Source organism: Salmo salar, chromosome ssa07 (genome assembly GCF_905237065.1).
Source record: "Salmo salar chromosome ssa07, Ssal_v3.1, whole genome shotgun sequence".
NCBI classification, from domain to species: Eukaryota; Metazoa; Chordata; class Actinopteri; order Salmoniformes; family Salmonidae; genus Salmo; species Salmo salar.
The window spans coordinates 28,057,929-28,070,317 of NC_059448.1; the positions used below are offsets into that span (position 1 = coordinate 28,057,929).

The 12,389-nt window shown below is 40.9% G+C and overlaps 1 protein-coding gene across 3 annotated transcripts in view; it reads left to right on the forward strand.

Moving 5' to 3' along the window:
* The window catches only part of gal3st4 (galactose-3-O-sulfotransferase 4), a 55,968-nt gene extending 49,092 nt beyond the window's left edge, over positions 1-6,876 (forward strand). For all 3 annotated transcript variants that reach the window (XM_045721846.1, XM_045721845.1, XM_045721844.1), the window contains 3 exons: positions 1,394-1,514; positions 1,811-2,013; positions 3,742-6,876. In XM_045721846.1, coding sequence (XP_045577802.1) covers positions 1,394-1,514; positions 1,811-2,013; positions 3,742-4,473 — 1,056 coding nt within the window. In that variant the 3' untranslated portion in view covers positions 4,474-6,876. The remainder of the gene's footprint in view (positions 1-1,393; positions 1,515-1,810; positions 2,014-3,741) is intronic.
* The last annotated feature ends 5,513 nt before the right edge of the window (positions 6,877-12,389 follow it).

Consider the following 12,389-nt stretch of genomic DNA (forward strand, 5'->3'; position numbering starts at 1 on the left):
AGAGGGCACTTCCTATACAGAATCTTCTCAGGTTTTTGCCTGCCATATGAGTTCTGTTATACTCACAGACACCATTCAAACAGTTTTAGAAACGTTAGGGTGTTTTCTATCCAAAGCCAATAATTATATGCATATTGTAGTTTCTGGGCAGTAGTAATAACCAGATTAAATCGGGTACGTTTTTTATCCGGCCGTGTAAATACTGCCCCCTACCCCCAACAGGTTAACAGAACAGCGCAAATTGTCTCTAACCAGAATAGAAAGAGGAGTGGGAGGCCCCGGTGCACAACTGAGCAAGAGGACAAGTATATTAGAGTGTCTAGTTTGAGAAACAGACGCCTCACAAGTCCTCAACTGGCAACGAACCAAAAACAAGATACATATATATGGACAGTACCAAAACAAATTATCTAATGATTATGTTTTTCGCAGCAAAATTTGCATAGCTGGGATGGTTGTATCCCCCATATATATAACATTCTATTGGTTGCAACAATTTTGTATAGTAATTTAAATTGAAAAACTCAAAGTATTGAATCTAGCGTAATTTTTTGTAGCAGTTCATAAACCATGTGCCATGGAATCGGTACATCGACAATCTCTTCACAACAATTTTGCAATCTGTATTGCACAGCTGTCATTTTTTGGGGTCCTTAAATGACGCTGGTATACATTTTTTTAATCACAATTTCCTTTAAACAATTTTGGTCTTTCATGCAGGGCTGACAAACAAGTTCCTTACTTTTTCCCCCTTCCACTTGCCTTTTCCTTTTTTGCGGTAATGCTGCAATTAGTTGGTTGTAATTTTGGGTAGAGCAGACATTTCCATATATTTTTGTTAGCTGCTTGTGTGACATAACTCCACCAGTCCTATTTTTGATATCATTCACAAAGATTATACCTTTGTTTTTTGTTTTTCCCCAAATAATGTTTATTTTAATCAATTAGTATATTTGATTTTAACCATATTGTTGTAATATGTGTTCTGTCTTTTCTGGTGGATTAAACTGAAATTGCAACCAATTTTCTATGGCTTGTTTTAAAAATAGCGATATTTTGGAGATTATTTCATTTTCAAGGACCACTATAAGTGAGAGGTTGTAATAAAGGCCTTCTAAACCGTTAGCTAAAGTGCCACCCTGTCCCTGATGAAGTAAAGGCATTATACTGCAATGAAGAGAAGAGAGTGCGGCACCTAACGTCATATTATTATATCCATTCTTTAGTTCATTATTTCATTTTTTACATCTAATCAAACCGTTTTCAATGTTTTTAATTATACGGTGTACAGGGTCATTTCAAGTCATTCAAACAGTTTGACTTTGGCCTCCATCACTCGTTTTCTTTCCCCATGACCTTTGACCCTCTGACCTCTTCTTCTGTTGCCCTCCAGGTAGAGAAGGTGATGCCAGTGGACACCTTCTACTTCTCTATCATGCGTGACCCCGTAGCGCTGGCCGAGTCGTCCTATGCATATTACAAAGCTGTCGCCCCCGCCTTCAAGAAGGCCAAAGGTACAAAATGTAGCCAATCTGTTTAATGCTCGTATATGTCTGCTATTCTGTTACTTTTTGGGCACAGGTTAAGCCTAGTCCAGGACTCAAAAGCACTTTCATTAGAGATTTTCCATTGAGCATGCATTTTAAATTCAGGAGTAGGCTTAATCTGTGTCTGGGGAATCTGTTTTTTTAATCTACATTGAGGTTGTATGCTGCAAAATGAATTGCCTCATTGAGGACAACATTTTCTTAATCTAATTTTAATGTAATCTCTAATCTAATTTTAACCTTAATCTAATCTAATCTGACAGGCCTGGGAGACTTCGCCGACAACCCCAGGAAGTACTACGACCCCCGTCTCCGTAACAACCACTACGCCCGCAATCTGCTCTGGTTCGACTTCGGCCTGGACCACAACGCCAACTTCTCGACCACACTGGCCCGACGAGGCGAGGCGGCCGTCCGACGCGCCTTCAAACTCATCCTGGTCTCTGAGCACTTTGACCAATCCATGGTATATATACTATTATAATATATAATAATATATTCCATTTTGCAGACACTTTTAGCTTTTATCCATAGGTGGACCTTATTCTAGATCAACACTCTTTTTAAACATTTTATTTAACCGTTATTTAACTAGGCAAGTCAGTTAAGAACAAATTCTCATTTACAATGATGGCCTACCAAAACGCAAAAGGCCTCCTGCGGGGACTGGGGCCGGGATTAAAAAAATAAAATATAGGACAAAACACACATCACTACAAGAGAGACAACACAACACTACATAAAGAGAGACCTAAGACAACAACATAGCATGGCAGCAACACATGACAACACAGCATGGTAGCAACACAACATGGCAGCAGCACAACATGGTAGCAGCACAAAACATTTTACAAACATTATTGGGCACAGACAACAGCACAAAGGGCAAGAAGGTAGAGACAACAGTACATCACGCAAAGCAGCCACAACTGTCTGTAAGAGTGTGCATGATTGAGTCTTTGAATGAAGAGATAAAACTGTCCAGTTTGAGTGTTTTTTGCAGCTCGTTCCAGGAGCATTGGTGGCAAATCTGATGGCCTAATGGTAAAGAACATCTAGCCGCTCGAGAGCACCCTTACCTGCCGATCTATAAATTCCATCGACGTAATCTAACATGGGTAGGATGGTCATCTGAATCAGGGTTAGTTTAGCAGCTGGGGTGAAAGAAGAGCGATTACGATAGAGGCAACCAAGTCTAGATTATGTGCTGAGAGAAGGACAGTGTACCATCTAGCCATACTCCCAAGTACTTGTATGAGGTGACTACCTTAAGCTCTAAACCCTCAGAGGTAGTAATCACACCTGTGGGGAGAGGGGTGTTCTTCTTACCAAACCACATGACCTTTGTTTTGGCGGTGTTCAGAACAAGGTTAAAGGCAGAGAAAGCTTGTTGGACACTAAGAACGCTTTGTTGTAGAGTGTTTAACACAAAATTCGGGGAGGGGCCAGCTGAGTATTAGACTGTATCATCTGCATATAAATGGATGAGAGAGCTTCCTACTGCCTGAGCTATGTTGTTGATGTAAATTGAGAAGAGCGTGTGGCTAGGATCGAGCCTTGGGGTAATCCCTTGGTGAAAGGCAGTGGCTGAGACAGCAGATGTTCTGACTTTATACACTGCACTCTTTGAGAGAGGTAGTTAGCAAACCAGTACAAAGACCCCTCAGAGACACCAATAATCCTTAGCCGGCCAACAAGAATGGAATGGTCTACAGTATCAAAAGCGTTGGCCAAGTCTATACAAATAGCAACACAACAATGCTTAGAATCAAGGGCAATGGTGACATAATTTAGGACCTTTAAGGTTGCAGTGACACATCCATAACCCTAGCTCTTGCTCTGAGACCCTTTATAAATACAGGCCCTGGGTTCAGTTTTTCCTTTTAGATATAGCAAATAATATTACATTCACGGACAAGGTGGACCTGATCCTAGATCAACACTCTTTTTCCTACGCTTTATGAATACACGTCCTGGGGCCATATGTATCAAGTGTTTCAGCCTAGGATTGTTGATCTAGGATACATTTTGCCTTAGTGAATAAGATTACCTGATTCAAGATCAGCACTCTTACTCTGAGAAGCTTTATGAATGTGCTGACCTAGGATATGTTTTGCCTATTCGATACAGTGAATAAGATTTAATGGACAAGGTCCCAGATCAGCACTCTCTTACCTACACTTTATGAATACAGGTCTTGCTGCGCCATGCCCTCTGCTGGCCGCTGGACGCCATCGTCTCCTTCAGTCTCAACGCCCGCCAGCAGAAGCCCAGCGGAGGCAGCTCCTGGGTGGGTAAAGCGGCTGCTGCGCAGCCCCCCGCCCTGGCTCTAACAGACGACCAACGTCTAAAGCTCCGCGAGTGGAATGCCCTGGACTGGCACCTCTACCAGGCCTTCAACCGCTCCTTCTGGAACGAGGTGGATCGCTTCGGGAGAACCAGGATGGACCAGGAGGTCGCTCTTCTCCGTACCCGCCGGGATGTGCTGGCCCGGGCCTGCCTGAGGGACGGCGGGAGACCTGTGGAGGCCAGCCGCATCCGCGACAAGACCATCAGGCCCTTCCAGAGCGGCTTGGTGAAGATCCTGGGATATGAGCTCCAGCCTGGGCTGGACAATGCTACTCATCAGTCCTGTCTGAGGATGATCAGGCCAGAGATCCAGTATAAGGACCTGCTGGACGCCAGGCAGTTCCCCAGGGCTGCTCCCCAGGCTGCCCAAGCCCAGGCCCCGGCTATCCCTGCTGGGGGAGACTACGTGAGGAAAGACCCTTCTTCCCAACTCAGGACAGGAGAGCTGGGGGTGGGGGAAGGAGGAGGAGTAGGAGGGGGGACGGGGGAGGACAGGAGTCGGTTATCTCGTAGTAATAATAATAATAATAACCAGACATTGCTACGAGACGGAGGAGGGAAAGGGAAGATAAAATAGTTTTCCATCCAGAATTCACTACCTTGAGAGAGTGGATAAGACTATTGCTGACTGAGCCTGTGTACTCTTACTCAAGCACTCGTTGAGTATTTCTATTACTAAAGTACTCAAGAGACTTGTTGGAAAAAATACCCATTCTCCCTCCAACCCACCTCTACTTTACTGTACATTCTCTTCTGGCTGATCTTAGGACTTGTTATGACTCTATTTCGTGTTCACACGGACTTTATGATTGCTGTGGATGTGGTTCAATGGGACTTGAAATGGAATTGCATTGCGTTCAGTGGGCCAGCTGTCGTTCAAAAAGTCTGCTTCTCTGATCCGAGAAAGTTACATTTGGTGGTCCAACTGCTACGTTCAACATAGTCTCCTGCACGATCAAGAACTCAGCCAGTCAGTTTTTGTTTTTCGAAAAAAATAACTAGGCTATTACCTTTCTTGAACGCTAACACTGACGGCATATATGATATGACAGCAGCCAGGCAGCCAGCCATAGCCACATACTGGGAGAGGAATGATTCCCACCTGATGTGAGTTGCATGTTCTGACTGAGAATAGGAATAGGAATAGAATCCATCGCTTTGAACGCAGTGTGTCCGGTGTAGAAAATGTGGTCCACATGAAGCAGTAGAGGCAGATGAGGGAAGGACGGCTCATAATGGCTGGAATTACAACGAAAGCATCAGTATCAAACACATGATACCGTTCTATTCGTTCCATTCCAGCTATTACAATGAGCCTGTCCTCCAATTTAAAGCGACACCAGCCTCCACTGATACGAAGCCAGCATTGGAGAGCAGTGAGTCTCAGAATAGGCTTAACTGTGATGTCTCCAAGATGGGAGTTAGGAGCGAAAACTCTTAAGTTAACACATGGTACTTTGATAAGGACCGACGTGTACAGCAGTAATGTACTGTATCTGAACTGAAGCACTGTGGTTGAATGGATAGCTAGCATGTCTGACTTTGAACCTTTTAGTGTGGCTTTCAATAGATATAGTAATATTGGTCCACAGTTTTTCCCTGACTCAATGCGGGTGTTAAATGCGAGCTACACAGCAAATGGGCCAGTGTTACCTAGTGTTGATTTTTCAGTGTAACATTTCTAGTGTTGATTCAGGTGTTAAGTTAACACTATTTGGTGTAAATGAACCCCAGTGTTGGTGTTAATAACCAGTGTTAAACTAAAACGACGTCCATCATTATCATATTTCTGATATCTTAGTCTTCCCAACCCAGCAGTCATTCTGAATGCAGGTGAATAAGAATTTAAAATGTTGGATATACCAGTCTGTCTGGATTCCAATAGGAATTACTCATCACATCACTCATCATAATGTGACTTGCAGGCCTGAAAACCATGAGTTTCAGGCCACTGTATTGGGCTAAAACAAGGCCCTCAAAATAAGGCCTTATTAAAAACTTGTTGTATTGTGTTAAATAATAAAGTTTTAATGTTAATATATTCCCTAAGGATCTCACTAAATGGATGAATGCAACAACCATGTCTCTGTCACAAAACAATACAGTTATAGGTGGTAAAACTACAATTCACTCAAAAGGCAAGGCACTCTGGGAAATATGGAAATAAGGCTGTACACTAAGCAGTGTGCTAATTTAACACTGCAAAGTGTGGACCGGTATAGACACTGGACCAGTGGCCTCAAATTAATTTGTGGGAAAGCCAACCCCAATGTGAGGTGGTCATTCACTGAAATTGTCCAGTCTAAATAGTGCTGTTTCCTTTTCCTTATTGGCCAATGGCCATCTACCGAAATAAACTTGATCAATAAAGTTGATAAATGGCTGCGAAAAGTTGCCATCTATCGACATATATGTAGTATACCCATGTTCATTGAGGTTTGTCTGTTAGAAAAGCGCAAACAGTACATGTCACCGCGGTTGTTGTCCCACTTCCATTGATTTCAATACAATATCGATGTGAGCGATTAATTTGCGCTTGATAATGCGTACAGTAAAACAAGCTAATCAATTCCAGTCTTGAGTGACAGCTTGGTAAATGTTGGTCTGTGTGCAGTTCATAAGGTACTTATTTAGCAGTCATCTGAACACAAGTGTGACACATATGTAGGGAGTATCTTTTATGTATTGGTCTTCAAAATATCACAACGTATTTCAACATATTGATTATGAATTTGGACATCTAAAACCAGTTCGGCCATGAGTCAAAAAGCCATGACAACAGGAAGCAGCAACAGTATAATTTTCAATGTATGTTTTAGGAATATAAATGGTACTTTTAACATTATTTTTCAGGATTATACATTATCAGGTAAAAGCAATTAAATGAACCCAAAAACATGCTATGATTTATTGATTTTGATGATATTAGTGGAATTGTGAAAATATGTTTGTTCTGGCTATAAACATATACTGTACATCATGTGTGTTCATACAGTGGCTTGCGAAAGTATTCACCCCCCTTGGCATTTTTCCTATTTTGTTGCCTTACATCTTGGAATTAAAATAGATTTTGGGGGGGTTTGTATCATTTGATTTACACAACATGCCTACCACTTTGAAGATGCAAAATATTTTTTATTGTGAAACAAACAAGAAATAAGACAAAAAAACAGAACACTTGAGCGTGCATAACTATTCACCCCCCCAAAGTCAATACTTTGTAGAGCCACCTTTTGCAGCAATTACTGATGCAAGTCTCTTGGGGTATGTCTCCTTAAGCTTGGCACATTTAGCCACAGGGATTTTTGCCCATTCTTAAAGGCAAAACGGCTTCAGCTCCTTCAAGTTAGATGGGTTCTGCTGGTATACAGCAATCTTTAAGTCATATCACAGATTCTCAATTGGATTGAGGTCTGGGCGTAGACTAGGCTAATACAAGACATTTAAATGTTTCCCCTTAAACCACTTGTTGCTTCAGCAGTATGCTTAGGGTCATTGTCCTGCTGGTAGGTGAACCTCCGTCCCAGTCTCAAATCTCTGGAAGACTGAAATAGGTATCCCTCAAGAATTTCCCTGTATTTAGCGCCATCCATCATTCTTTCAATTCTGACCAGTTTCCCAGTCCCTGCCGATGGGGATGATATTCTCGGGGTGATGAGAGGGGTTGGGTTTGCGCCAGACAGAGAGTTTTCCTTGATGGTCAAAAAGCTCAATTTTAGTCTCATCTGACCAGAGTACCTTCTTCCATATGTTTGGGGAGTCTCCCACATGCCTTTTGGCGAACACCAAACGTGTTTACTTATTTTTTTCTTTAAGCAATGGCTTTTTTCTGGCCACTCTTCTGTAAAGCCCAGCTCTGTGGAGTGTATGCCTTAAAGTGGTCCTATGGACAGACACTCCAATCTCCACTGTGGCGCTTTGCAGCTCCTTCAGAGTTATCTTTGGTCTCTTTGTTGCCTGTCTGATTAATGCCCTCCTTGCCTGGTCTGTGAGTTTTGGAGGGCGGCCCTCTCTTGGCAGGTTTGTTGTGGTGCCATATACTTTCAATTTTTTAATAATTGATTTAATGGTGCTCCGTGGGATGTTCAAAGTTTCTGATATTTTTTTATAATCCAACCCTGATCAGTACTTCTCCACAACTTTGTCCCTGAACTGTTTGGAGAGCTCCTTGGTCTTCATGGTGCCCCTTGCTAAGTGGTGTTGCAGACTCTGGGGCCATTCAGAACAGGTGTATATATACTGAGATCATGTGACACTTAGATTGCACACAGGTGGACTTTATTTAACGAATTATGTGAGTTTTGAAGGTAATTGGTTGCACCAGACCTTATTTAGGGGCATCATAGCAAAGGGGGTGAATACATATGCGCGCACCACTTTTCCGTTTTTGAATTTTTTTGAAACAAGTAATTTTTTTCACTTCACCAATTTGGACTATTTTGTGTATGTCCATTACATGAAATCCAAATAAAAATCAATTTAAATTACAGGTTGTAATGCAACAAAATAGGAAAAACGTCAAGGGGGATGAATACTTTTGCAAGGCACTGTACATATACAGTACATTTAACACACAGATACTTGTGCTCGCACACACACACGCACACACTGTACTCCGTCATGCTTGACAGCTTAAGTGTGAGTCATGGAAGCTCATTGAAAGGCACTCTCACAGGTCTCAGTGGCTCACCCAGCCAGGCAGTGCAAGTGGTGTCAGGTGACCATGGGGCATATAAAGTTATGTCATCTGCTGGTGTGGAAATGAATGGTAGCCCGGGCCATATGTATCAAGTGTCTCAAAGTGTTTTATCATTTAGATCACACTTAATCAGATCATTGTGGACAGGGAGGACCTGATCCTAGATCAGCACTCCTACTCCGAGACTAGATAAATACGGGCCCAGATCTGTCTCTGCTATCTAGCCAGTCCTATGATCGTCACTCACAAACATAGGAGTTGGCTGTACAGCGCAAATTGATCTGGGACCAGTTAATAGCAATGCCACTGAAGCCTCTGAGTACCAGGATGTCAATATTGATTAAATATCTTACTAGCACGTAATAATCAGTATAAAACGTGTACACAAAGGTACAAATGTCTTTGGCAGAACAAGCTGTGATTTTTGTAGAGAATCTGTGACTGTTGGGAAATGTTTAAGTAATCTTTTAAACAATATCGGTGGTGTCTATGGCTAACAACATGTATGATCAAAATAGGCCCATGTTCAGTAGAAAACTGAAGAAATTGTCTTGAAATGGAGGAAGCACTACCAGAACTTGTCCAATGAAAACACAAATTTCCGTTTCAAAGCGTTTTCTGTTTTCATGCCCAGGGAATAACTGAAATATGTTTTTAAATTTATTTCATTAACTGTTAGATTCAAAATGTGCGTAGAATGTGGAAGTTAAAACAACTGCTCTCTCTTTCACTGTGTCTATCTATCTGCCTTGTCTATGTTTTACATCCTTATGAACTACAGTTATGGCGGGTGTATTAACCTAGAGCCCATTTCGCTGCCTCCATGTTTGTTTATTTTTTGTCGTTTTTGAATGTCTTGATCAAGAGTCACAGAGATGGAGGTTTTAACAGAAAAAGAAGATGTTGAATGATGTTGATTGTTCAAGAACATGTAATCATTTTTAACATGTTACAAAATCCATTACAAACTCAATTCAATGTACCTTCCAGGAACTACAACCATTTCAGAAACAAACAAACAAACAAACACTAATAAAACAGCTATTTCTTGCCTTAGAAAACAGTACATTTTGGAAAAAGGGCTTTAAAAACGATAGCTTGCTGTATTTATCGTTACTTTAAAAAAATATATTGTTGTATATATTGTATTTATTATTTTAAGGTAAATAGTGTAAAAAGTTTTGACTGGAATACACTGTTTTGTTCATTTTTGGTTTTCAAAACATTCAAGAGCTAACGGAAACATACACACATTGATACACCATTTAATTATGTTGATTATCCCAATTATTATTATTATAATATTAACAATATTACACATTAATACAAAAACACAAAATATTTATGGTACTTGACCCAAGTTACTACAAGTTTATGAAGCATTTATGCATTAAAAGAATGGCAGGAATGCAACTAACACACACACACACACACACAGTGGTGGAAAAAGTACCCAGTTGTCATACTTGAATAAAAGTAAAGATACCTTAATCGAAAATGACTCAAGTAAAAGTGAAAGTCACCCAATAAAATACTACTTGACTAAAAGTCTAAAAGTATTTGGTTTTAAATATACTTAGGTATCAAAATTAAATGTAATTGCAAATATATACAGTACCAGTCAAAAGTTTGGACACACCTACTCATTCAAGGGTTTTTCTTTGGTTTTACTATTTTCTACATTGTAGAATAATAGTGAAGACATTAACTATGAAATAACACATATGGAATCATGTAGTAACCAAAAAAGTGTTAAACAAATCAAAAAATATTTTATATTTGAGGTTTTTCAAAGTAGCCACCCTTTGCCTTGATGACAGCTTTGCACACTCTTGGCATTCTCTCAACCAGCTACACCTGGTAAAAGTGTCACACCCTGCTCTGTTTCACCTGTCTTTGGGCTTGTCTCCACCCCCTCCAGGTGTCGCACATCTTCCCCATTATCCCCTGTGCATTTATACTTGTGTTCTCTGTTTGTCTGTTGCCAGTTTGTCTTGTCTCGTCAAGCCTACCAGCGTGTTTATCAGAATGGCAGGCAGGCTTACGCCTGTTTCCTTGAGCCCGTTTTCTGTTTTTTGATCATTTTGCCTGCCCTGAGCCTGCCTGCAGTTCTGTACCTTTTGCCACTGCCCTGGATTAATGACAATATTGTAAGAAAGTTTCATTTTATTGCTCAAAACATGTTACAAATAGCAGAGGCCTGCCCCCGACCCTGAGCTTGCCGCTCTGTACCTTACGAACTCCGCCCTGGACTACCAACCCCTGCCTGCCCTTGACCAGTCCTATGCCTGCCCCCTGTTTATATAATAAACATCCATTATTCGAACTGTCTGCATCTGGGTCTTTTCCTGAGTCATGATAAAAAGACCAAGTCCATATTATGGCAAGAACAGCTCAAATAAGCAAAGAGAAATGACAGTCCATCATTACTTTAAGACATGAAGGGTTACTTCTGCTGCGGAGGATAAGTTCATCTGCGTTAACTGCACCTCAGATTGCAGCCCAAATAAATGCTTCACAGAGTTCAAGTAACAAGACACATCTCAACATCAACTGTTCAGAAGAGACTGCGTGAGTCAGGCCTTCATGGTTGAATTGCTGCAAAGAAACCAGTACTAAAGGACACCAATAATAAGAAGAGACTTGCTTGGGCCAAGAAACACAAGCAATGGACATTAGACCTGTGTAAATCTGTCCTTTGGTCTGATGAGTCAAAATGTGATATTTTTGGTTCCAACCGCCGTGTCTTTGTGAGACGTAGAGTAGGTGAACGGATGATCTCTGCATGTGTGGTTCCCACCGTGAAGCCTGGAGGAGGAGGTGTGATGGTGTGGGCATGCTTTGCTGATGACACTGTATGTGATTTATTTAGAATTCAAGGCACACTTAACCAGCATGGCACCCACAGCATTCTGCAGCGATACGCCATCCAATCTGGTTTGCGCTTAGTGGGACTATAATTTGTTTTTCAACAGGACAATGACCCAAAACACACCTTCAGGCTGTGTAAGGGCTATTTGACCAAGAAGGAGAGTGATGGAGTGCTGCATCAGATGACCTGGCCTCCCTAATCACCCGACCTCATCCCAATTGATAAGTTGGACCGCAGAGTGAAGGAAATGCAGCCAAATAGTGCTCAGCATATGTGGGAACTTCTTCAAGACTCTTGGAAAAGCATTCCAGGTGAAGCTGGTTGAGAGAATGCCAAGAATGTGCAATGCCGTCATCAAGGCAAAGGATGGCTACTTTGAAGAATCTAGAATATAAAATATATTTTGATTTGTTCAACACTTTTTTGGTTACTACATGATTTCATATGTGTTATTTCATAGTTTTGATGTCTTCACTGTTATTCTACAATGTAGAAAATACAAAAAATTAAGAAAAACCCTTGAATGAGTAGGTGTGTCCAAACTTTTGGCTGGTACTGTACATAATATACTTAAATATCAAAAGTAAAAGTATACATAAATTGAAATTAAGCACATTTCCTGTTTTTTTTATTTCTGGATATCCAGGGGTACACTCCAACACTCAGACATAATTTTCAAACTAAGAATTTGTGTTTAGTGAGTCCCCCAGATCAGAGGCAGAGATTACCAGGGATGTTCTCTTGATAAGTGTGTGAATTGGACCATTTTCCTGTCCTGCTAACCATTCAAAATGTAATAATTACTTTTGGGTGTCAGGTAAAATGTATGGAGTCAAAAGTACATTATTTTCTTTAAGAATGTAGTGAAGTAAAAGTAGAAAGGTATAAAAAAAGTTGTACTTTAAAGTATTTTACTTAAGTA